General features: G+C 27.6%; 1 protein-coding gene across 2 annotated transcripts; it reads left to right on the top strand.

Moving 5' to 3' along the window:
* LOC111642071 (histone acetyltransferase KAT6A-like) lies at positions 1-27,942 on the top strand. 2 transcript variants are annotated; one of them, XM_023388343.1, is made up of 10 exons: positions 1-499; positions 1,933-2,346; positions 11,131-11,236; positions 12,467-12,579; positions 12,844-12,925; positions 15,852-15,999; positions 16,108-16,170; positions 18,386-19,527; positions 27,235-27,329; positions 27,497-27,942. In XM_023388343.1, the coding sequence occupies exons 1-10, from the start codon at positions 245-247 to the stop codon at positions 27,632-27,634; spliced, it is 2,556 nt and encodes an 851-aa protein (XP_023244111.1). In that variant the 5' UTR covers positions 1-244; the 3' UTR covers positions 27,635-27,942. The 2 variants fall into 2 exon arrangements, with proteins under 2 accessions (XP_023244111.1, XP_023244110.1); XM_023388342.1 differs by having other exon boundaries at positions 2-499; positions 11,128-11,236; positions 27,497-27,935.

Raw genomic sequence — 27,942 nt, forward strand, 5'->3', positions numbered from 1 at the left:
GCATACTTCTACAATTACATAACTGTATTTTTCATTATTTTTTTCTCCTTACAGGGATGTGTTGTCATGTGATGAGCTTATCTCAGGATTAAATAGTTTTATCTAGGAATAATCAGACTTACGGATTGCCACTTTTTTTTGTTGTTTTCTGTTTCGGTAAAATGTCGTCGATGCTGTAGACTGTGGTCAATGTTGATTTTCAATATGTGTTTATTAAGAACTGGACCTCAAATAGGGAACAGCCATGAAGGAATGTGAAATACGCAGCTGTGTTTGTGATAATGCAGTTCCAAGAAGCAATGCCATCATGGCCAGTCAAGTGCATGCAAATCCTGTGTATGTTAAATGGTTTTTGGATGCTATTAGAAAAATTAAACATCAAAAACAAAGACCATCACTTGACAGAATATGCAATGCAGTACGTCAGTGTCATAAAGTTACCAAGGATTTACTTGTGGAGCAGCTTGAATTGGCTGTATCTGATGGTGCAATCCTTAAGGTAAGATTATAATTTTAAGCACTGTTTATTTATTTCTGTTTTAGAATTATTTTGTTTTAGTTGTTTTATTCAATGTCTGTTTATTTCCTCTTTGGTGTCAAGATACATTGTGTTTAATGATACTAGAAGCTATTTCCATTTACAACAATATTGATCATTCATAGCTATGATAAGTGCATAATTATATCAATTTAAGAATTATTTTTAGGAAGCAATAATTCCAAGGTTATTAATTATTGATTAAGCTATCAAGTAATCAATAATTTTTTTTTTCTTTTTTCCATTGCCTCATGGCAACTCTTTTCATAAATAATTATTTAAAGTTTCAGTTTCTGGAAAATGAATTATTTTAATATGAAAGAATTATGCATTATCAGAATAATGAATATAAAATGTGAATTAATTTAAAAATTTAATGAATATAAAAAATTATAATGTAATTAATTTTGATATCAATTATTTAGAACTGAAAATTTTATCGTATTGCTACAACATAAATGTCGTCTTCTTTTTATTTTTATTTTGTTGTTCTATTTTTTCAGAATAGTTATTACAGGAATTAGTAACAATTAAATTATACAAAAACTATAATTGATTGATTTTTTTTTAATACTAATTAGTAAATAAATTATTACATTAAAAACAAAATTATTACTAATTTTTTTAATGTTTGGGAAATGTATTGATTACTTTCTTTTGTTGTGTTTTTACTATAAATATATATAGAATATTTATCGGAAATTAAAATTACAATACAATAAATGCAGATAATGTGTGTCATAGTTATCAATTACAAAGCGCAGTTTGATTTAGTATCAAGCATGTAATGATTCATTATTATTAAATATAAGTTGATTGCATGTTTAGCCAGTAAAACAGCTTTTATTTTTATGTAAATATACACAAGGTTAATTTTAAATTGCACTCAAGTATTGTATTGATAATTGATTAATAGAGATATAAAAATATAATTACAGGAAAGTGAGATGTTATCAGACTATATACATATTTTATTATTTATTTATTTATTTGTACTATAATAGTAAAGTTTCATTATTAGAAATTTATATATATACATTATTAAAATAATGATTTACTTGCATTACTTTATTTAATATTTAAAATTTTATGCCATTAGAAACATGTTTTAAAGAAAGTACTTTATTTTTAAATCAATTTTAAATGAATTTTATCTTTGAATTCATTAACCAATATGCGTTCTAGAATATTTGTCTTGTTATATTTTCATCAGCAATTATATTACAATAAAAGAAAAAAGAAATTAATTTTCTAAACATTTCTTATAAAATAAAAAAATGTTATCTATAATCCTATTTTAATAATTCAATTAAAAATAGAAATAAAATTTAATAGATCTTAAATATTTTCCTTGCCAATTCTGTCAATATATTAAAAAAAAAATCCTGAAATAGGTTTTCAACAAGGGAATGTGTTCCTACAAAGACCCCACTCGGATGTCCGAGCTGAAAAGCCGCACTGTTAAAGTGACAAGGAATACAGATGTGTTCAAGTTGTTTCAGAAAGCTGTAAGAGAGCTTGGTGAATCCGGTGGATCTACTTTGCGTTCAATAGAAAAATATATAAAACAAACCCACAATCTTCAGATAGCATCAGGTGTAGACTTCACTAAACAACTCCAAATAGCTGCCAAGAAAGCTATTGCCAGTGGTCATTTAATTCAGGATGGTCGCTGGTATAGGTGCAATAAAAAAGGTGCAAATTTTATTGGAGAAAATTCAGAAAATGGGCAGAAATGTAAAACAGAATCTAATAACACACAGTCCTGTAGTGGAAATAGAGCAACTTCTAATTTTTTGCATCATAAGGTAAGTAAGATGATCAAAAAAGAAAAAAATAATCATTTAATATCTAATCATAAAATAATAAACATGCATGTGCCAGAATAAATTTAAAAATTTTTCAACTAATTAATAATTCTCTCTAGTTAAAAATATTTTAACAATTAAAATATTAATTTTAAGCTTATTATTCAAAAAGAAAGAATTAAATTCAGTTGGATTTTAAATAAGTTAAAAAATGAAAATATTTTGTTTGTATATCATTGTCATTCCACAAGCATTAACCTACAGATGGTTAACTCTAAACTGATGTCATCAATAAAGCCGGTAGAGGAATCAAACAAAAATCAAGCAAGGAGATTTTAATTAATAATTTTCAATATTTTTTTTATGTGTTTATAAATGAGAAAGTGAATAAATTTACAGTTTGATTTGTTTATAATTTATCATTTGAATAATAAATGAGCATTTCTTTTCTACAAAATTTAATTAAGTTAAATTCAAATAAAATTCCTTAAATCTATATTTATATATATATTTTTTATTCTATACATAAAAAATGGAGTATGTATATGATATATCTACCTTGTATAAATATATTTATATATTGATTGTTTCTTGGGACAAAGAAATAGACTGAATATGAAATGAGATGATTTTTTTCTACTAAATAAAAAAAAAATCAGTAAAAATTTTATGAAATATTACAGAAATACATCAGATTTGATATAAATTTTACAATCTTTATTTGAGTCAGGTTTGTGAATACATAATTTAGGCAAGACCCATAATTTTTCACTGACAAAAATGAATGATGGTTTTTAAAGTAATCTCTGAATTTTTGCTTAGAAGTTAGAGCGATTACTATCATATAAAGGTGCAAAGAACTCAAACACATTAATTTCCAGTTTATCACATAGTAGTTCCTTTTATTATTTTAAAGAGAATCCCAGTTAATCATTTAAATTTTACTGAGGTTGTCATTTTAATGCCATTTTAACAACCAGGCAACATGCTCTTCCAAAAATTAATAATTTGAGGATGGTAGACATAATATATTTATCCAGCTGAGTAGATAATTTGCATTAGTTGCAATTATAATTTATAGAGAGTCTGTTTGTATATATATAAATATAATTTTAATGAACTTAAAAATGTTAACTTTGCAACTAATTTTTTTCTTTTTTAAATTAGGTGGCAAAATTAAAAATTAATTAGTTAATTAAATAAAGTCAGAAAAGTTACATATAGCATTTTTAAAAAGAAATAATATGTATATGTTTATATACATATATAATTATTTAATTTTTTTTGAATAAATAAATATTCATAGACTTGAAATAGGCTGAGAGTAATAAAAGTAGAAATAATTTGATGTTATTGGAAATGATGCAGTTTGGCATGAATGAAGTGGAGCCATTAAAAGGAGCCATTAGTTTTTTTCCTTTAAAATTTTTTTTTTGTATTTTTTGTTGTAATATTTTTATTGTAATTATTGTCGGTATATAGTAGTAAAAGTCAGGTCGATCGGTCTTAGAAGAAAATTGCCATTCAACCAAAGAAAAAGGTGATGAAGGTCGTCAGAATGACTTTCACCTGCGGGACCTCCTGTTTAGACGACCCTGAAACTTTAGTCGCGCAATAAATCATCATACCGAGTCAGTTTTTTCTCCCCTACTTTATTTTTCTACGCAGACGAGATATAAGCCTGTTGTATGAGCATCTGCACAGAGACGGATTAATGAGTATTGCCAAACTTAGCGCTGAAGATTAACTGATAACGATTCGCTCGCTTATAGGATAGACTCCATTGTTTGTCACTGTGTAACTGGAGATGGTTTATCAGAAAGAAAAGCCACTGATTAGATGTTGCGAAATTCGTTACTCGCCTGACATCAATTCCTAGTAATGCCACTCGAGAGCGCGATTCACGGAATTCTACTTTTGTTTTTTAATAAATGCAGTTTAGCAAGGTATTTAATGTTTGTTTTTTTATTGTACTTGCACCCCCGGTTTTTTAAAAATAATCTACACCTCTTCTGTTCTTTCAAATAGATAAAAGTGTGCGTCTTTGGCAAGACAACAGCAGTGTTTTCTATTCTCGTGCATGCTAAGGTTGGAGTTCATTGTACGGCGCGTCGACCGGTGCAAAAACTCTCCCCACTAATTAGGTATCTGCCATTGACAAGAATACCCGGAATGTCACCCACTAACGTTCCCTTTAATGCTGGCATTATTAGTTTTTCTCCCCCTCATTCTTGTTGTCCTTACGACCTTGGTTAGTAGACGCTTGGCTTGTCTTGTCGGCACCCAAGCGCCAATCGAAACCTCTTCTGTGTTAGGGTAACTGGGTGTGTCGTGTAAATCGCCGTTTCCTCCCCCTCTGTGACTCACATGCATATCGTGATTGTTGCTTCCGTGCCGGACAATCGATTTTTACTATCGCCTCCGTATATTTGCTCTATCTCGTCCCCCCTTCCATTGTCCCTCTTGCCTAACGTTTAGCAGCAGCTCTTTAGCTAGCTACCTTTTATGCCTTCTTAAACAAGATACTTTATTCATATATGGATATTCTATTTTTTACTATCCCCTGTCGGAAAATTTATTTTTGTTTTCATTCCGTTAAACGAAGCGACGAGCGTGAGCGTTTCGATGGTATGTGCATGACAACAATTTGGAAGAGTTTGCAGGAAATAGCATGTTTTCTGGACTCGAGCCATCAACTTTTATACAAGCTCGTTCCGAAATGACGATGAGCAGACATTGGTAGGGTGGCCAAAACTAACCGAAAATCATTCTTTCTGACTGCCGTTTTGCCGTCGGAGATTTATTTCCAGACTCGACCAGATCTCTAATTGCTCTGTTCCACCCCCATCCGGCCCTCCGACATCTCTTTTCATATTTAAAAGAGGTGAATATTATTTAATTCTCTTTCGGGGAAAAATGTCGAAATAACTGGTAAAGGGCTCAATTGGCTGGTTAGATTGAGGTCAAACTGCTTTGTTGAAACGAGATCACAAGAACATTCAAATCGATGATAGAATTCCTGCATTTTCTTTTGTTGCACCACTTACGGTAGTTGGTCAACGTCCAAATGTCTTGACAAGAGTACCAGCGAAATAAATGTACAGAATCAGTATTCCTTTGTTTGGAAAGATGTTCAATTATATTGTAAGCGGTCGTGTTTCATCGCACAATGCTATTACGACTTTACTGAGAATAACAATCTCGCCGCCCATGTCTGTCTTTCACCAGGTGCTACAGACGGTTTTTCAAAAATTTAAATCACTTTCTTTCCCTTCTTTCCCTCCCGCCTTCATCTTCTTTCTGCACTCGTAAAATTAATTTAGCGTTTTTCGAACTCGTTTATTTTTAACGAATTAAAATGTCTTCGCGATTTTATGAAATATCTATTTACTCTCATCGCAATACGATTGGGAATTTGTTTAGCTACCGGGGTGTAAAGAGAAGCGTCGTGTGAACTAGAGGGGGGGGGTAATTTTTTTTGTACGGTAGCAACTAGGTAAATTTTCAATCAGTTTCTTGATGGTTGTTAGAAGGGGAAAGTAGAGAGGAATCGAATAAATAGTGATAGTAAGAAAATTGATACCCTTTTTTGTAAAGGGATATCGACTAAGTGTTGAGATAGTAAGAAAATGATGTCCCTCACTTTTTTAAAAGTATCAAGAAAACTGCGATAATAAGATGATGATATCCTTTATTTTTTGAAAATAAGAGCATTTATGGGTATTTGTATATATAAAAAATAACACAAAAATAAAATTATTGCTTTTAAAAGAAATGATTCTTTTTTTATTGTTTGTTCTTATTTAAATAAATAAACGGTTTCATTTGTTTCTTATTATTCTATTTAAAAAATACCTTCCATGTGTTAGTATATGTTTAATAGCATTCCTTTTAGCATTTTTTCTTACATAATTAATATTTTCTTGTTTAAAAGTGTCATTTTTTTAGAGAGAGTTTGGTATTTCTTTCTAAAAAATAAAGGAACTCTGTGAATTTGATATCCCAATCTTCAAAATTAAAGAGCATTGTTTTCTTGCTATTTATTGTAGGATTTTCTTTTTTAAAAGTTAGGTCATCATTGTTTTCTATTTTTTTTTTTTGAAGAAAAATATTAAGAACACCATAAGAATATATAAAATTCCTATTTTTTAAAAGGGAAAAGTCCAAATCGATCGTAGGAAAACGAAACCCCTTTACCTTTTTAAAGAGTAAAATATCAAAGAAGTAATAAGAAAATGAGCCCCCCCTTATTTTTAAGGAGGCAAACACGAAGTAAATGATCCCCCATTTGAAAAAGTAAAGAGAAGGATCAAATAAATATTAAGAGAAACGACGTCTGCCTTTACCATTTAAAAAGTAAAGGGAATCGTCATTTTCTTAATACGTAATAAGAATTGCGAACACGTTTCGACCATTTTAATGTTTAAAGAAGATGAATCCAATCAGTGTTCCAAATCATTTTCAATCGAAATCCATGCTTACTTATCAACTGCTACTTCGTAATTACTGCGAATTGCCGGGAGGAGTTAGAAGGGGGCACGAAAAAAAAAGCAGCAATTTAACGCAACCAGTCACTTCATACGTCGTCGTTGGGTCGATGATGGATCATGTCCGTCTTCAATACGACGCGCCATTACAGTGACCTAACGTGACTGCTTATTGTTAAGGGGATGAAAGACGGTCAGGAGGGAGTTTGGACTAGACTAGGGGTCAAATCCCAGATGAATCGATAGTATTTGCCGCTTTCCACTTCTCGAAACCCGTTTTGTGATGAATGCGTATGTCTCTAGCTCACCTACCTACCTATCCACTCACCCCGAGCTCTATTGATTTTCCCTTATCTCCGTGAAATCAACGCTCTCTAAACGGGAGACATATTGGCTGCATTCCCATCGAAACGATTCTCGTACGTCACACAATCTTCACTTTTTTTTTAATAACATTATTTTCTGATAGTTAAAAAATGGCGATCGTACTAAACGCTGAACATAAATCATAACATTAAAAAAATCCTCCAGTTCGCATCGTTCGGGGGTGATGGCGGTTAAACAAACTTAGCATTTAGGAAATGTGTCTCATTTTCGACCGACGTCTCCTCACCCACCGGTGGATGTTAGCGTGTACAGACGAACGTGGCATTGATGAATGAGGCTGCATAGAAAAGTTGGGTGTGCGTGGTGCACGTGATGTGGACCGTATTACCGGACTGATGAAATGTCAATGATTCCCCGTCCGCCTCTCTCCACGTTTCTTTTCTGTTTAAAGTTTGCATTCTAGACCGAATACGGCCTCCCTCCGGCATGATCTACAGTTACCGATCGTAATTGAGTGTAAGACAACACCGGTTAAGGTTCTGCCATGGCGATATGTTTCCGTGCCTAAAGGCGACTTTTGGAATTCGCCGGCCTCTTGGGCGCAGATAGTCTAGTCGTGGTCTCTTTCTACCGTGACTTCCTCCACAGGAGGGTATTTATAGAAGGAAGAAATTTTGTCCTCCTCGCCACATCGATTTCGTCTTTTTTTTTCTACGTCATGAAATTCGTTACACCAGATTGCCGGTCATTTGGGCATTGAGTTTACTGTTATTTGGCAACATTCTCTTCCGAGCAATACTTATGGAAAATGCAGTTTTTTAATTTTCGCAATTGTAAACATGGCCATGCTTTTATAAATTATAAATCATTATATATCGTATTTTTTTTACTACTACATTATAGAGTTTATACATTTTTTGTCATTATGAGGTATAAAAAAATTCTATTAGAAATATGCGCAGTTTACCATCATTATGATAGTATAGCATTGTGTTTTTGATGTTATGGGTTACAGGATACTTCTATTTTATCCCATTACGTGTTATAGGGCACCCCTTATTTTTCGCCAGTTACTCTACAATAATAACAATCAAGAATTTTCGCCACCAGCAGACAAAGCCTGTTTAGAGAGAGACCACCGTTCTGCATAACGGCGAGGGCAGGGAAAGTATTGAATTTTTTTTTCTTCTTTCTTTCATTCTTTCCCCCGCTGCTGCTGCTGCTGCTTCTCAACCGCGTCTAGCGACAACTAGCCGGGCGAGATTGCACACGCGTTCCAGTCACTGTCTCACCCCTCTCGCTTTCCCCGTCTCTCTCTCTGAACTGTGTGCGAGCGCGAGAAAAATCAATAAAGGTCGTTCGCTCTGGCGTTGACAGACAACAAGCGAGAGTCGACTCGGTACCTGGTTGGCCTCAAAAGTCCCCGCTCGGTGCTGCAAAAGATAGTCGAGTTGCGTAATAAATAAAACAAGTTGCAGCGTAGATACCGTAGCTACCGGTCGAGTATAGCCAAGGCTACATTGCGGTCTGTGGGAGGAGGGAAAGCGACTGACTTCAGTCCCACCACCGGCCTTTATTGATTTTCGTGAAGGAACTGGCTCGGCTAATGGATATGTTGCAGGATTTGTGGAGGGTGTCCCCCACCGTGGTACAGATTGCTGCGCATAATACACCGGATGATGCGGCGAGTGTAGTGCAGTCGCGCCGTTTAAAACCCCTCCAGTTGACGAATAAATAGCGCTTTTTTCCCCCTCCCCTCTCTTCCTTAGCCATTCTTCCCGGATATCATTTTCGACTCGGTGTGATGGGATGGGAGATGAATGCCGACCTCTAGCTCTGCATACATCTGGTAGTTGATTTCGTTTGTGCGTGGAAAAACACCAGTAAATTACGTCCACGTGGGGTATCGCTGCACTCGGCACGGTCTGCTGGAGTGAAATTAATGACGTCGTCACTGTACAAACTATTTTTATTCTTCCCGCGGGGATCATTGAGCTGACCGTTAAAGCTATCTGTGTGGGGCGAAGATTGGGCGGAGGCCCGACTGGTATAAGAGCCCGCGGATTAATGAATGGAAGGAGGAATTTTTTTTCGTCTTCTTTTCCTGTGTGTTTTTGTTTGACGCTCCAACAGTTCGCCAGACATATTTACAGAGATTTGAGAAGGAACATTAGCGCTGGCACTCCCCTTTGTGCTTTGGGTGGTTAAGCAATTGGAACGATTACGAATTTAGTGGATTTAAATTGATTGAAAGGGAGGGTCGCTCTGACAAATAAGATCAAAACTTTCTATTAAAGCTCTGTTTTTTTCGATAATTTTTTTTTTAACTGAGTAATAGCTACATGCTTGATAATATAATAAAAAAGCGCACACATATATATAATCATTTTATGCTTAGTTAACGATAAAGTTTGTACTTTTCTTATTTAAAACTCGATGCGGAAACGTATAATAAGATATATATTATAATGGAAAAGTTTTAAATGTATAATAAAATTACAATTTATTTAATAAATAAATTATTACATATTACTATCTTCTAAAATTATTGTTTAATCAAAGATCGATAAGAATAAAAAAATAAAAATCAATCGTTTAACTCCACTATAATGGTGAAGAGACGAGTCTTGTTACTCGTTAAATTAATTTTATTTTAACTTAACGGTCTAAATTTTATTGTAGTTTGATACAAATTAGATTAAAAAAATTTTTTTAAACGTTACCTCTGAAGTCTCAAGATAATTTTTAATAATAAAAATTTTATTGTGCATTATTTTTTTTTGGTTAAACATCCGTATGTAAAAAAGGTGTTTTCTACTTGCCAATGACTCGTGAAGATCATTTATAAATGGCAGAATGAACAAAGATCAGTGGCAACAAAAAATGAGTTTTGCAACAAACTTCCTGTATACGTTTTTAGGATTTGGGAAATTGGCTAATTGTCGCGTGTGCTGATATTTTAAACATTAAGATTGAATCTATTATTAAACATGTTATTCTTTTAAGTTGTGGATAATTAGTTAAAAACTATTTACGAGGTCTCAGTGTTCAATAAAAATAAAAATTATCATATTATTAAAAACCACTTAAATCTCCCCTTAACTATGAATATTTTTAACAACAAAAATCACAGATTTTTGTTGAGAATATTTTTAACAAGTTGAGAATATTTTTAACAACAAAAATCACAGATTTGTAACTGAATTTTTAACAAGTATATTAGATTTTTATATCGTGAATACTTGTAAAAATTATTTTATGAGAGTACAAAGATCTGTAATAATAAAGGAAGATTTTGCAATAAACTTCCTGTACATTTTTGTATGCTTTGTAGATTGGTTAGTTGTTTATGTCGTGCATCATGTTTGAGGATATTTTAAACAATAAGCTTTAAATGCTTTGTAACGGAGTATTTAATGAGTCAATTAAGATTATATATTTTGAATACATCATAAAAATTATTTTATAAATGAGTGACAAGATCGTTAAAAATAAAAAAAAACATTTTTTTGTGTGTTGATAATTCACTGTATAGTTTTTAAATATTTTTTTTTGGGATTTTAGTAAAGTAACTAGAATATTTTATAAGTAGACGTTTAATTATGTTTTATACTGTTTTCCAAATAGAAAGATTTCAGTTATAAATGTAAACTGCCAACAAAGATCACTATTAATAATATAAAAATAATATTGTGAAAATTCTACTCATTTCCTTTTTATCTCAAAGTATTTTTAGAATTTTGTAACATTTTTATCGCTGTTTAATTCCTTATCCAGTTATCAAAGTAAATATTATGTAACTGTGCTTGGGAAAAAAAAAATATATATATAAGAAAAATTTTCTTTCTTTCTTTTTAATAAATAATAAATTTAATTTATTTAAGAAAATTAAAAAGGTTGAATATTAAAGTTTTTATGAAGCTTTAAAAATCTAAAAAAGAATAAAATTAAGCATTTTATATTTCAGAAGAAGGTTTCCCAAATTCCGATATGTAGTTTTTGTCAAGGTACTGCTAGTAGCAATAGAAATGGAGTTTCTGAAGAACTGTTATCTTGTGTTGATTGTGGCAACAGTGGTAAGAAAGATAGCTTGCTTTTTTATTTTTTTATTTTTTAATTCTTTTCGGATCTATAAATAAATTTTCATAGAGATATTTTAGAAGATGGGTTTATATGTATTGATTTTTCATGCTACTTTTTCTTTCAGAGAATTGTTTATCAAATTAATAAAAATCATTGAGGATTGTAAACAAACGTTTTTAATAGGTAGTTTAAAAATAAATTCTGCAATAGAGTAAATTTAAAAATGAAAAAGTAAAAAAAAAAAGTACATGTTTGAGAAACAAATTTATTTATTTTTTAATATTTAAAATTTAATCTTTTTTCCTTTAGGATAAAATCTGATTAATATTTACAAAAGCTATGATAAATTCAATAAAGAAAAAAAGAGAAAAATGAGATAACATTTGCAAAAAAATTTTATATATGCTATGAAAATATATTAAAAATAAAAAGAAAGCAGAATCTCAATGGATTTTTTTAAAGTAAATGAGTAATTACTTGATAATTAATTGATTTTATTAATGTTTTTGTATGATGGTAAATATTAAGAAAAAAAATACACACACAAATAATATAATTTTACATATTTTTTTTTTAGTTTAAGCAAAAGAATGTAGAAAAGTAATGAATACACAAAAATCTTAATCATATCTAAATTATGAAATATGTAAATAAAAACAAAAAAAAAGAATTTTAAATTATTTATTAATTTAATGTAAAGATAGAAATAGATTATTTAAAAATATTTTAAATGAATTCTGCATTTGTTGATTGCTTATATTAACAATTCAAATTTTACATCCATTATAAATTTTTTATTTACATGAGATTTGCAAAATTAACACCACTTATTCTAAAAGGCAGATGTCAAAAAGTATTTATTATGAATGTTCTAGGTGATCTTTCTACTTCAGTGATTATATGAATATCTGCTGTTATGTGATGCATACAATAAATACATAATTCATAACTGTAACATATGGCTAAAATGGTTGTTCAAATATTAATCTAGAATGGAGTATTAAATAAAATAATAACAATAATATAAAAGCAAGTTTATATGTAAAAAAAAATGATATCTAAGAATAAAAAGATGTAAGTGTAATCAATAATCATATGTACAGTACAGTACATATGCATATATGTATGTATTTATATAAAATCTTCTAGTACTTGATGTTTTAAAATTTTGTTTCTTTTTTTCTGAGAATTGCTAGTAATAATAATAATACTATTTTTTTTAGGCCATCCTTCCTGTTTAAAATATTCAGCTGAGCTGACAGCTCAGATACAGAATACAAGGTGGCAATGTATTGAATGCAAAACTTGCACATTTTGTCACAGAAGGGATCAAGCTGTGAGTAATTTAGAATTATTATTAATGTTATTTATAAATATTATTTATATGTTACCAAAATATGTAAAAGAGATATTTTGTTTTTAAGTTACAAATAAAATTTTATTTTTGAACAAATTATCACATAAACATTAATTTACGTTCATCAATATTAAATTAGAAACTGTTTTGTAAATAATTTGAAGTAATCACTTTTATCCATTTTCCTATTGATTGTAGTATTTTAAACATGATTGATTAATATATTATGTATCTTTATTATAGGAAAACTTGTTGTTCTGTGATGCCTGTGATCAAGGGTTTCATATGGGTTGCTTAAAGCCACCTTTGACTAAAATGCCAAAAGGTAATTAATTTATAAATCAAACTGAATAAGATATTACAAATGAAATATATCATATTGATAACTTTTGATCCATGGATTTGGATGATGGTCAAAGAATTATGCTTTTATTCTAAAGAATCTGTTACATTGTTAAATAAGAGATTAGATTATTTTAGCATTAAATTTGGTTCAGAATTAATATTATTTCCATCAGGATTTCATTCTAAAAGATTTTGACTCGTAACTTTATTATAGAAATATGTTTAATAGTACATAAAAGAAAGTATAATTACAAACTGTTACTTTCTGTATTATAACAAAAGCTTCAAATGGCATATTCAGAAATTAAATAATAATTTTATTAAAATAAATTTTTAATTTCTTTGTAAAATATTTATGTAAATAATAAGTATTAATTAATGGATAATGACTGAAGATTAACTTTTACTCATTTGTTTTAATTTCTGGATATTAATTACAGTTTNAATTTAATTTATTTAAGAAAATTAAAAAGGTTGAATATTAAAGTTTTTATGAAGCTTTAAAAATCTAAAAAAGAATAAAATTAAGCATTTTATATTTCAGAAGAAGGTTTCCCAAATTCCGATATGTAGTTTTTGTCAAGGTACTGCTAGTAGCAATAGAAATGGAGTTTCTGAAGAACTGTTATCTTGTGTTGATTGTGGCAACAGTGGTAAGAAAGATAGCTTGCTTTTTTATTTTTTTATTTTTTAATTCTTTTCGGATCTATAAATAAATTTTCATAGAGATATTTTAGAAGATGGGTTTATATGTATTGATTTTTCATGCTACTTTTTCTTTCAGAGAATTGTTTATCAAATTAATAAAAATCATTGAGGATTGTAAACAAACGTTTTTAATAGGTAGTTTAAAAATAAATTCTGCAATAGAGTAAATTTAAAAATGAAAAAGTAAAAAAAAAAAGTACATGTTTGAGAAACAAATTTATTTATTTTTTAATATTTAAAATTTAATCTTTTTTCCTTTAGGATAAAATCTGATTAATATTTACAAAAGCTATGATAAATTCAATAAAGAAAAAAAGAGAAAAATGAGATAACATTTGCAAAAAAATTTTATATATGCTATGAAAATATATTAAAAATAAAAAGAAAGCAGAATCTCAATGGATTTTTTTAAAGTAAATGAGTAATTACTTGATAATTAATTGATTTTATTAATGTTTTTGTATGATGGTAAATATTAAGAAAAAAAATACACACACAAATAATATAATTTTACATATTTTTTTTTTAGTTTAAGCAAAAGAATGTAGAAAAGTAATGAATACACAAAAATCTTAATCATATCTAAATTATGAAATATGTAAATAAAAACAAAAAAAAAGAATTTTAAATTATTTATTAATTTAATGTAAAGATAGAAATAGATTATTTAAAAATATTTTAAATGAATTCTGCATTTGTTGATTGCTTATATTAACAATTCAAATTTTACATCCATTATAAATTTTTTATTTACATGAGATTTGCAAAATTAACACCACTTATTCTAAAAGGCAGATGTCAAAAAGTATTTATTATGAATGTTCTAGGTGATCTTTCTACTTCAGTGATTATATGAATATCTGCTGTTATGTGATGCATACAATAAATACATAATTCATAACTGTAACATATGGCTAAAATGGTTGTTCAAATATTAATCTAGAATGGAGTATTAAATAAAATAATAACAATAATATAAAAGCAAGTTTATATGTAAAAAAAAATGATATCTAAGAATAAAAAGATGTAAGTGTAATCAATAATCATATGTACAGTACAGTACATATGCATATATGTATGTATTTATATAAAATCTTCTAGTACTTGATGTTTTAAAATTTTGTTTCTTTTTTTCTGAGAATTGCTAGTAATAATAATAATACTATTTTTTTTAGGCCATCCTTCCTGTTTAAAATATTCAGCTGAGCTGACAGCTCAGATACAGAATACAAGGTGGCAATGTATTGAATGCAAAACTTGCACATTTTGTCACAGAAGGGATCAAGCTGTGAGTAATTTAGAATTATTATTAATGTTATTTATAAATATTATTTATATGTTACCAAAATATGTAAAAGAGATATTTTGTTTTTAAGTTACAAATAAAATTTTATTTTTGAACAAATTATCACATAAACATTAATTTACGTTCATCAATATTAAATTAGAAACTGTTTTGTAAATAATTTGAAGTAATCACTTTTATCCATTTTCCTATTGATTGTAGTATTTTAAACATGATTGATTAATATATTATGTATCTTTATTATAGGAAAACTTGTTGTTCTGTGATGCCTGTGATCAAGGGTTTCATATGGGTTGCTTAAAGCCACCTTTGACTAAAATGCCAAAAGGTAATTAATTTATAAATCAAACTGAATAAGATATTACAAATGAAATATATCATATTGATAACTTTTGATCCATGGATTTGGATGATGGTCAAAGAATTATGCTTTTATTCTAAAGAATCTGTTACATTGTTAAATAAGAGATTAGATTATTTTAGCATTAAATTTGGTTCAGAATTAATATTATTTCCATCAGGATTTCATTCTAAAAGATTTTGACTCGTAACTTTATTATAGAAATATGTTTAATAGTACATAAAAGAAAGTATAATTACAAACTGTTACTTTCTGTATTATAACAAAAGCTTCAAATGGCATTTTCAGAAATTAAATAATAATTTTACATGAATGAAGTGGAGCCATTAAAAGGAGCCATTAGTTTTTTTCCTTTAAAATTTTTTTTTTGTATTTTTTGTTGTAATATTTTTATTGTAATTATTGTCGGTATATAGTAGTAAAAGTCAGGTCGATCGGTCTTAGAAGAAAATTGCCATTCAACCAAAGAAAAAGGTGATGAAGGTCGNGTATAATCTTTAGAAAATAACTTTTTTATGTTTTACATTTTAGGTTATTGGAGTTGTAAGTCTTGTGTGAAAAGAAATAGATTAAAAAAGAAACGGTCAAAATATGTCCATGAAATGGCAGTCAGTGTGAAGCAACGCTACAAAAAACGCAGCAATAGCAAACTAAATTTAGGAACATCCTCATGTAAAGGGTTAGTATAAGTTTATTAGTTGTAATTTATTAGGTAATTTAAGTGTATTTTTAAAATTAATTATTCAGAGAACTTTAAATAATAATAATACTGAATTTACTCTTACAGATTACATCCTCTCTCTATCTGTGATCAAACTCATAGTGATTTCAAAAATTCCACACACCAAAGGTTAGAATGATAATTTACTTATTTATCATGCTAACTTTACACAGTATAAACTTATTATGTATATAATGATATTATATTATCCTAATGAAATATTTTGTCTAATTATGCATGATCATATTTAAGAAACAAAAATAATTTCTAACGGAATTGATAGAATATCTAATAAAAGTGAAATTTTAATCATTTAATCAATAATTTTAATTAACTTTTTTTGTGTGTTTAATTCAGGACTCTTAGATAGATATTAATATAGTTTATAATTGCCATTAATCATTTGAATATATACTATTATTATTCTCTCTTTCTAATAAATTTATTTATAAATATGCAAAATGAAGAATATTAAACTTCAGTTTTGTTGTTTACAATTACAGAAATTGATTATATGTATTTAAAGAAGTTTTTAAAAAATATCTTTGTGAATTATTCTTGAATGTTGAAGTAAACAAGAAACTCAATAATAGATTCCTTGTTATAAAGCTAATTATCACACATCAAAAATAAATATATGCCCATTTAATCTACATAATAATTGAATGGATAAATAACAGTTAAGGAACATTAATAATTTGGACTACATTTTAATTTACAATTAAAAAGTAAATGAAATTTGTAAAGTGAACAATGAACAATAAATAGGATAAAATATATAAATTAGAAGTGTAATTTTTATATAAAACTAAGAGAAAAACAATTCAGCAATTATAAGAATCAAATACTAAGAAATCAAATTATTTAATATATTTAAAATATTACTTTTTCACTGAAAAAAATATGTAAGTAAAAAAGACATAAAAATCTAAAAAGTTAATGCTTAACAATAAATTGAATAGATATGTTAACAAGTACAAAAATTAATTTTAAAATTTTCAAATAGTTAGAATTGGATATAAATTGATTAAAATTTTGTTAAAAATGTTAAACAAATATAATTGTAATTTTTTTATTATCTAAATTAAAACTCTTAAGGTAGTTAAATTTTAATTCAAAATTAACAAAAAAAATTACTAAAATGAAATGATAAAATTATAATGAAATAATTTTAATCAATGAAATTTATTTTCTCTCTTTAATTCAAAAGTAATTTAGTTAATCAAGTTAATAATGATTAAATAACAAAATCTATTTGCAATAAATAATCTGTTTTTAATTGTAGATATGTTTAGTGTCTGTAATTGTTATTATTATGTTGTTATTATTATTATTATTATTATTTCACAATCACAGTTAATAAGTCTTTATCCATTAAACAAGTGAACTGCATTTAAATATTACTAATTAAAGTAAATATTTAAACAAAAAGTTTATATTTTTAAACTTGAAAAAAAGATGTTATTTGCTTGTTAAAATTTACACATCAAACAAAAATGAAACATTTTCAAAGAGAGAAATTGTTTTTAAAAGCTGTTTAATTCATTTAAAATTTTTAGCAGAATATACTTATAAATAGTTCAAAGTAGGTTAGCTTTGCTAAAAAATTGCCCCAATTTTAATAAATCAAATCTTTATGATGTAGTAAAATATACAAATTATGGTAATTCTGATTAATTTCTTTTAGAAATTATTGATTGATCATAATCATTGATCAATAATTTCTAAGAGAATCCCATTGGACACAGAAATTAAAACTTTGATATAAAAATATATGAATATGATATTTTGAAATTAATGTTTTAATTTACTTGTTTATAGATTATATAGTTGTAAAACATTAAATGTGTTTTTATTAATAATATTTTATAATTAGCAGCTTAAAATAAGAACTGATATTCATTCTCACACTATTATAGAATTTTATTCTATAACAGTGTGAGAATGAATTTCAGTATACAGTACTGGACCAGAAATCTGGAATTACCAGAAAATGGCTTGTTTTGAATTTGGTAGGTTGCAGTACCAATGTAGTTTGCTGTGTGGCTACTTTGTTTTGTTTTCCATGGTGTACAGTATATGTTGCACAACACCAGTTCCAGTGTAGCTACTGGCATATGATGTGTTAAAAATAGTTTTGTTCTTTAGTTTTTTACTTTTTATTTTATATTTTAAGTATAAATTTAGACTTTGTCAAGAGAACTAGAAAATGTAGAAATCAACCTCTTCTGGTCCAAAGCTTGCTGGACATTTGGTCCGGTACTGTGTAAAAAGAAAATATTCTTAAATTATTTTTATAGGCTCAGTTAAGAAAAATTATTCAATTCAATTATTTTATTTTCAGACCATCTGGTTCCCGAATTTCACAGAAGCAAGTTAGTGGTGATAAAAGAAAATCAGAAGAAGAACAAATATCATCAAATGTTCCTTGTAATGGTACTACACCATTTTCTTCATCTTCTCAATCTTCCACTGATGATGGAATAAAACTTTCTGATAGTAAAGATTCCATAAATGATGTATCCAATAATGAAATGCCAAACCAAATATCAGTAATATTAAATAATTCATCACTTCCTTGTAAACCAAAGGGTCTAATTGATGGCCTCAGTAAATTTTTCACTCCATCAAACAAAAGAAAGAGTAGAGTTGTTAGCACTGATGAACCATCAACTTCAGTGGCCAGTATCAATCATCAACAATCTATCCAAAAACCCGAAGATCAAACATTAAGGCGAAAAAATGGACAATTGTTACCAGAAAAAGATATTGCAAATATCAAAATCTCTACAACTAACAATAAATCTCAAGAACTGTGCCAATTATCCATATCTTCATCTTGTGGATTAAATAATCAGTCATTATTAAGGCTTAGTCCACCTTCTTTCATATCATCAATGTCATCGTCAAGTACTTCTTCTTCTTCATCAGCGTCTACGTCATTATCAGAAACTTCATTGAAACATGGAGGTAGTGGACAGTTAAAGAGTCTTTTCGATGGACTTTCTCATCTTTATACTACACCTAGTGATTCTCGAAAACGTGATAAAACGACTGCACCCAATTATGCTCCTCCAAAACGGTTGCGGAAAGCTCTGTCCACGGACAGTGTTAGTGATATAGTTACAGTGTCATCTGGTCTTTCTCAAGGAGCCAAAAAAGGCATACCTCAAACAACAATGGTACAGCCTTTGACTGAAAAGACAAAATCCATGACATCAGGAAATCCTCCCAAAGAAGAAAATACAATTAACACCACACAACTTAATGTTCATCCTTCCTCACAGTTTTCTGCTACACCAACATCATCTCAAGGACCACAAAAGAAATCTTCTTCACCTATTCAGGCAGCTTCAAATCTAAGTCCATTACACTCATCATCAAATCATTTGCCAGCTGTGTCAAATGCAAATACTGATTCTGCTTTGTCAAATCCTTCAATGGATACATCCTACAAAAAGATGAAAAAATGTTATAGATTTTATGGTAAGTTCATAATTACACTTTTATTTGCTATTTAAGTCATTATAATTTATTACTGTAACATTTTATAATGTGTGAATTAATAATATGGAATTAATGAAAAAACCAATTTTAAAATTGTAAAATTATATAATAAGTATATATAATGTTTTATTGTAAATATTTTCTATGAATTTATTTATAGTTTAAATTCTGGTTTAAAAAATTTATTTAATCAGTGTTTTTAAATTTTATTAATCTAATAATTAATGTTAAATGTATACTTCAAAATAAATTTTTATCTATATTTTCATATGTTAATATCGATCTAATCAAAGTGTTAGTATATGATGTGTGTGTTGTGTTGTTAATTTTTTAACTTACATTTTATTGTATTAGATTAAAAAAAAAAAAGTATATTACAGAAAATAAATTTCTATAAATGTATTTAATTTATTAAATATGTTTAAATATGTTATAGAAAATAGTTAGAAAATTTCAAAAAGCATATGAATTCAAACAGTTGGTCTGGTAATTTTTAAATTTTTGGTAAGATAAAAGTAATTATTTTAAGAGCTACAAAAATGCATTCACACTTATTTTCAATATCTTAAAGACTGCTTTCAAAATAAATGCATTTGGTACAGGCAAAAAATTGTGTTTAATTTGTAAATAATTTATTAAATTAATCATTAACAGAAGCTATCATCATTTTAAAGGATTTTACAATTAAAGTAGAGTTTTTGGTTATTAAAGAAATTGTTCATCAAAAATAATTTCAATATGAAATGGAAAATTAAAAATTATTAATGCATAAAAACAAAGTTCAGTATTAGTGATTAACATGTAAATTGTTTATAGTTTTTCACAATATAGATACATTAATTATTTTGTTTTTGTTATCATTGATTTTATTTTTAAACTTCAATTTTTTCATATGTTATACTTTTTCTTAAATTTTTATTTCATTATGTAATTTTAAATTCTGCATTTTGGCTTAAATTAGAATTTGATTTAATTGTGAACTTAGCAAAATCTTTATTTAACTTTTACAATAATTTGTATTAATTGTGCTTTTTTTAATTTGACAAGTGTTTAAATATACCTTTCACTTTATAAAATACGTAATATCTTAAGACATTTAAATTTAATAAGTAGTTACTTTCCAAGAAAAAAATTAGGGGGAAAAATCATTTTTACAAGTAAAAATTCTAATCTTCCATTTGGAGACATGCAGTGGTGACGATAATATTCAGAACAGATCTTTGCCAATAGAATTGTCTAGTATAGACCTAGAAAGAACAGAGTCGCCATTTAACAGATAGAAATTTAATAAAATCACCATCCCAACCGAATTTTCATTCCATTAGGATAATTAAGATCTGCTATTGATAAGTATTTTCAATTATTATTATTATTATTCAGAGATATTGCAAGAGGTAATTTTAGCAAGGTAGCAACACATCAGTAGATAATCAAATGACAACAAATAGAGGAAAATGTTTTTAGGCAAAGATCCTTGAAAGTTTAGCGATGCGACTCTCGCTGAGTCATCGACTTTTAGATGAGTATACGTGATAAATGAATTTTGTGAAGAACATCATTATATCCAGAGATGGTTTGCAGACATTTAAGTGGAAAATAAGATTTTCAATCCTTTTTTTTTCCTCTCTCTCTGTGCTTTGTACTATTTTTTTTAAAAGTTAAACAATATTGTTTTTTAGTGACTTTACCATGAAACAATTACTTATCAAATTTAATCGCGTCGCTAGAACTTCCGATTTTTAAAATTTTTAACCGTTATTTTTATTGCAAATTAGATAGATTTAATGTGTGTGGGGGCAATAAAAACATATATTTATTGATATTATATTTTTTAATTAATTATTTACGTACTTAAATAGACTTTTATAACCTAGACGCAGTGACAAATTGAGTAATTTTTGAAAATCATCATCATCGTCATAATTACTATACTCGAGAAATGTATTACTTCCTCACGTAATCTCGGCTCGTACTGTACTTGAATGTTAATGTGAGAAAATTTTCTATGGCCGTCCTACGGTTGCCAATTATCAGGCATTGTCCTAAATCTCGATCTACAATGAGTTGTAGGTGGGTTTACAACATTATTTCACGATATTTAGATACGGTAGGATAGTTGAAGTATTTTTTTTATTATTTCCCCCCTCTCTCTCTGACAAACATTAACGCTTGCTGGATGACTATCCGGAAATCCTGACTCACACATTTGTTACTGGGATCATAAATATGACAGCCCCCTAGTACCACCCCTGTAGTTGTATCAGAATAATTGGGAATACTGTTTGCGGATGTTTAGTGAACGGTGGGCACCACCTGCTGTCTGGGTCCGCGGGGTTTCCTTTGTCCCCTGGGTAGTCTTTTTACGGTGGGTAAACCTCCCTGTACACTCTGTACTACGCCAACTGTTGTTTGTTGACGAGTCGCAATTGGAAAAGTACACGTACTAAACGAAGAAAAATGTTACATTTTTTCATTTTTTTTACTTTTAATGTATTCCAGATGCGCATCTGTCATATTCTCAGCACTAGAAAAATTACGTATATAATCCCTTATCTTGTAAGAAATGTTTTAACGAAACGGGCTAGGTTTTGCTAAATCATACGACACGTGTTTCTCTCGTTTAGCGAATATATTCGCCAATGTTTAATGATAAATACCGTTTAGAAAACTTTTTTCCCTTACTGTTGAAGCGTTAGATGATACGATATCTACAACAAATTACTCGGTTCTTGTACCATAAACTGGTGATGAACCGGTCACGTTGCTCAAACTCGCCACGGAGCAGATGTTTGTCGGCGAAAAGGACGTGGCAATTTTTTATTATCGACTTACGAGGTTTGTTTATACGAAGGAGTTAGAGTTTCGTTCAGTAAAATTCATTTTCACTTCCTGTTCGGATGTATTTTTAAGCCACGTGCATCGTGACATCTCCGTTAGCGTTGGGTTTGCGCCGTAGAGGAACAGCCAAGAATCACGACGGAGCATATCATTACGATCTTCCAGCCGCTTTACAGAAAAGCGTGCCCCGAATTGGCAATGAGTCAGTCTGGCCAGGGCAGCTGCACATCGGCTTCAACTAGCACAACTAACAACCCCAGGTGCCCGAGGGAAGGGGGGTCGAAAAAAGGGATATTGCGACATCTGCGCTATAAACTATGCCCTCATTTTGCTGTTTCTCACCCCAATGTTCCCTCTCACGAAAACGGTTATCGTTCGTTCTATTGAAGTTGACCACATTCATTGGTGTCAAGTTCATTCTATCTGGAATATTTTTTTTATTTTTTATTTTTATTATAAGGTTGATTTTTTCCCGTCTATATCTTTCCCTCTCACTGTAAAATATTATTAGACATATGATGTTTTAACATTTGGCGTTATTGATTACTCTAGCAAAAGGTTATTTTTAGAAATCTAGAGGGATTATGTGCGAATAAAATTTATATCTTGACATCACAAAGAATTAATTATACATCCAGTTTTAAAAGATATAAAATAAAATAATGATGTTTTTGAATAAGTTATGAAATACACATTTATTCTAGTTTTAAATATTACTTTAACTTAAATGGGATGACTATAGATTTGACTTTATAAAAAAAAATGTTCATCTATATATTTTTGATTTATAAAATTCTTTTTAAGGTTATTAACCTTACTTGAATAGAAATACTTGAATATTTATTTTTAACAATTTAAACTCACATATATTCATAAAGTCAAATGAAACTTAAATATAATAAAAGCAATTTAAATTTATTTGAAATTTTAAATATCCAGAAATCATAAAGGTTCAAATAAAAAAAAAACTTAGAGAATAAAATAAAATCTTAATACTACATTTGAAATTAACAGTATTTTATTTGAATTTGTAACATCATTAACTTACTATAAATGTACTTTTCAATAAGATATTAGTTATATAAATTTTATTTAAAATAAATTACATTATGATATGTCTTGATTTATGAACATTTTTATACAATCAAAACTGTATATATTTTTAAACAATTTTATATAAATTTATAAAGTTGTACTCTAGTTTATAGGATACTATTTGTATTTATATAATTTTAATTTATATTTTAAAAAGTTCAAGATCTACTGTTACAAGAATTCAATTTTTTGATTATCCAAAAAATTTGAAATCTAGTTATATTTAGAAAAATAATATTAGAAAAATAAATAGCTGTTAAATATATTCATAAGATGTTAAGAACAAATTTGAATTATTAATTTTTATTCAATTTGTATTTTCAGTTTTTCAATTAAATTTTTTTAGGCATATAAATTAAAATTCATTTTAATGTATTATGTTAATGTAAAATATTCTGTAAGAAGTTATGTTTAACCTTTTTAAAAGTTTTAAACTCAATTCAAATCAGTTTTTGAGTTTTATCAGTTTTTTATTTGAAGTTATAATGACCTGTTTAACATTATAATGCTTCATTAAATTTTATATTTCAATACATCAGATACTATATGAAATTTATATAGCTACTTTATAATTTCATTATAAAAAAATATTTATAACTTGCAGTACTATTTAAATTATTATGCTCTATTATTATCTTATAAAGTTTTACTTAAATTTACAAAACTTCAAAAAAAAAGATTATGTATTCTGAATTGTCAAAATTTCTTCTACTTTATATAAAAATTCCATTTTTCAATTTTACTTCAGTTTTATAAGAAGAAGAAAAAAAGAAATGAGATTTTGTAGAAACTTAAATGGAATTTCATATTAATAAATATTCTTTATTAATAATTACTGTAAGTTAATTTATTAATATCAGAATGGAAAGCTACTTAATTTTCTGAATTCCATCATTCCAATAGGTTTATTTGTTCTACTTTTCCAAGAATAGGTGTTTATGTATTTTTTTTAAATAGAATTTATAGCACTAAAATTAGTTTTATTAATTGAATTACATGTTCTGTTCATTAATAATAAATTATCCTAGGAAAGAGTCATTATAAAAATATTCACAGTTTACATAAAATAACTTTTCAATGCATTAAACACATGACAAAGATATGCTACTCCTGAAACACTAAAGTTCAGTTGAGACTAATTACATTATTTTTATTAGTCTTCTTTTAAAAGAATTTATTACTCGTTAAGCAGCTGTTGAAGAAGCACAAGTCATGCAGCATTGTGTAGATAATTGTTATTGTTTTCCTGTAGGAGTTAAAAAAAAAAGTTTGTTGTATTGTTATAGAAAATTATACCTTTTGCAATAATTTCTGAATAATTTTAAGAACAATGTTTAAATTAAATGAAAGGTTAGCAAGAATTGACAAATTTAAATATGATACACAGTATGAAAATTAAAGATTGAAACCCTTTGATTTCACATCCTTGGTATCTGTTAATTACTAGATCACAAAAACCCAGCAGAAAGTTGCATAAATTTCCCAGCTTCACTGGGAAAAGTTTGCAACAAGCACTTTCTTCGGACTCCATTTGCCAAAAGTTATGTAACTCACCACCCATGTTTTTAGAAGAATTTGCTAGAACAAAGTCTACTAGATGCATATTTTTATTTATTTTGGCTAATAATTATTTAAAATAAAACTGCATGCTGCCATCTGTTATGAGATGTTATTACAAAATAACTTTAATAATATTAATTATTATAAAAGGCAAAAAGGCTTAACTTTGAGAATAGAAATGAATTTTTCAAAATTATAAATGCCAATGAGTAAAATTTTCATTAAGTCTGATCCCACTCAAGATATGACACATGATCCCCTCTATCTTCCCATCCCCTCGACCATTAACCACCAAAATTTAATAGCATCAATGCTTCTTATATATGAGTTATCATGCTAAATTTCATTTCTTAATCTTCACTCCTATCTGAGATATTAAAAAACTAAACACCAACACACACATACACAGAATTGCCCCCATTTTTTTGTGTTCAAGAGATCTCAAAATATTGAATTTTCAAAAAACCCAGGGGTTCAAATATGACACAATTACAATACTTTCCCATGTTATATCCATAACAGTCAGGAAAGCAAATATGTAAGAACAGAGAAGCAGTCAGACATTTTCCATCAGCATAATGAAACAAATTTCTGTGTTTCACTTAGATAATTTCATTCATTACTTAATNAAAAAACATTTAATTTTAGAAATAATATTAAAATAATAAAATAATTTTTTATGTGAAATTCTAATACTACTAGAAATTTCTATTTATTTAAGCATTATTTTCATTTTGCATTAAAATGTAACTATGATCAACTTGCAGAGTCAATAACATTTAGTTATATAGAAAATTGCTGTTTCAGTGCAGAAAGTGCTGTTATGTTGTGTCAAATCAAAGTTACTTATTTTAAACTACTCAGTAATTTGTAGAATAAATTATGATTTAACTGATACAATAAATATTGTTGTTAATGTTTTTGGTTAATTTTACATAGCAACAAAATCTGACTATTTACAAGCTAAACAAGATCAATAAATTTATATTTCATTCTCTTTGAGGTTATTCAGTTTTTGTTTGTTCAGAATAATAAAGTGAAAGAGAAAAATCTATGATTATGCAAACCTTGAATTAGGTTATTGCTTCTTTCATTTAACAGGTTAGAAATACTTAATGAATATAACAGATTTATTTCAAGGACAAACTTTATTTTTTTGTATTTTTCAAACTGAAATGATATACTGAAATGAAGTTATGAAATTAATTATAATATACCTGTATATATTTTGTGTAATTTAAAGTTAATTTTATTAATAGTCAATATAATATTTATAATCAAAAATCATTTTCTCTTATAATGCTGTAGAATATTTTTAATGTATATATAGTATTATGTAAGTATTTGTTGTTGATGTTTAAATAAAAAAAGTTTCTTATTTTAAAGATAAAATGATTTACATTGTTGCCTTCTGTGCTGGTTGTTTTAACTATCAAAGGCACATTAAATGTTCATCATGTAAATGCTGTGCTGAACAAATATATCCCCTCATTTAGGTTTATTTACTCTTTATATTGAATGCTTGGAAAGTTCTTTCTCTCACTTTTGTGGCATAATAAGGATCATCTTGTGATTCCCTGGGGTTATGACCCACATTTGTAAACCAATGATTTATTTATGGTTTGAAAATAGACTAGAATAACAAATAACATAAAATTGTCAACACTTAGTAGATAAAGTTATACTATTTATTGCTTTAAATTGATTCTGGATTCAAAAATTTTAGAATGGAAAATATATCTTAGTTGTCTTAATTGTATTAATTTATCATTAATATTGTAATTAGGATTTTATTTTAATTTATATTATTTGTGTAGTGTTTCTACAAAGCTGTACAATAGATTATTCAAAATGTTAATAGAAATTTATATTTATTAAATATAAGTCTACTAATATAAAATTTTTTAATTATATAATTTTTAATGATTATTAAAACATAAATGATTTTTCTTAATAGTGATAAATTACAATTATATAAATTGTGTAAATTTTATGAGTTAATATAATTTAAATTCATATTTCTTAATTATCTAATGTCTGTTACAATTTTTTCCCTAAAATATATATTAAATTATTAATCAGTAATAATAAATTTCACATCATAGGTAATAGGATAATAAATTTTTATTTTGAAATTAACATGTAAAGTGTATGTGAAGAATATTATATATTATGATTTATTTTTCTAATTAGATGATTTATTCTCTCTTCCACCAAAACAACAATTACGGGGAGTGAGTGAAAAAGATATTTTATTATTTAGAAAGGCTCAGGAAGCTGCTATGAAAGTAAGTTTATTTATGGAAGGATTTAATTAGTCTTGACTTTTTTAATTTTTGAAAATTCTACAAAAATTTAATTAATATTAAAAACTTTGTGGAGTGTTATTGAATTTTTAATTTTTCTAAACCAAAATTATGAATGTTTTTATTTATACTTCTTAATATTTTTTTAGGTAATTGGACAAAATATATTGCCAACAGATGTTCAAACAAGACATCCAACTGTGATTGAATTTGGAAAATATGAAATTCAGACGTGGTATTCGTCTCCTTATCCTCAGGAATATTCTAGGTTTGTTGAGAGATTTTAATATTTAAACAGTTTAATTTATAATACTTTAAAAATGAAAATGCAACATGTTTATTCAAATTTCAAAACAAAAACAAATGAATAATTTAATAGATTGACAATTTAAATATTTTAAATCTCAAAACACCAAGAGTTTCTTTTGAATTTAAATGGCATAAATTTTAATAGACCAGAATATTGTATATCCAAGCTATCTAAATCCCCAACTTGTACTGGAATAAAATAATAATTCTGAGAATGTAGAATTCTCTATTGAGTATAACTCACTTTTCACTCACTTGGTTTTCTTTAATAAAATAGAATGAAATC

Source organism: Centruroides sculpturatus, unplaced genomic scaffold, assembly GCF_000671375.1.
Source record: "Centruroides sculpturatus isolate CEXI.00-Female unplaced genomic scaffold, Cexi_2.0 scaffold1479, whole genome shotgun sequence".
Lineage (NCBI taxonomy): Eukaryota > Metazoa > Arthropoda > Arachnida > Scorpiones > Buthidae > Centruroides > Centruroides sculpturatus.

Bases quoted from the DNA above. Each gene is read 5' to 3' on its own strand.
- LOC111642071 (XM_023388342.1), top strand. From the start codon at position 245: ATGAAGGAATGTGAAATACGCAGCTGTGTTTGTGATAATGCAGTTCCA. The intron at 2,347-11,127 runs GTAAGTAAGATG...TTTATATTTCAG, and splicing joins CTAATTTTTTGCATCATAAG to AAGAAGGTTTCCCAAATTCC. The intron at 12,926-15,851 runs GTAATTAATTTA...TTTACATTTTAG, and splicing joins TTTGACTAAAATGCCAAAAG to GTTATTGGAGTTGTAAGTCT.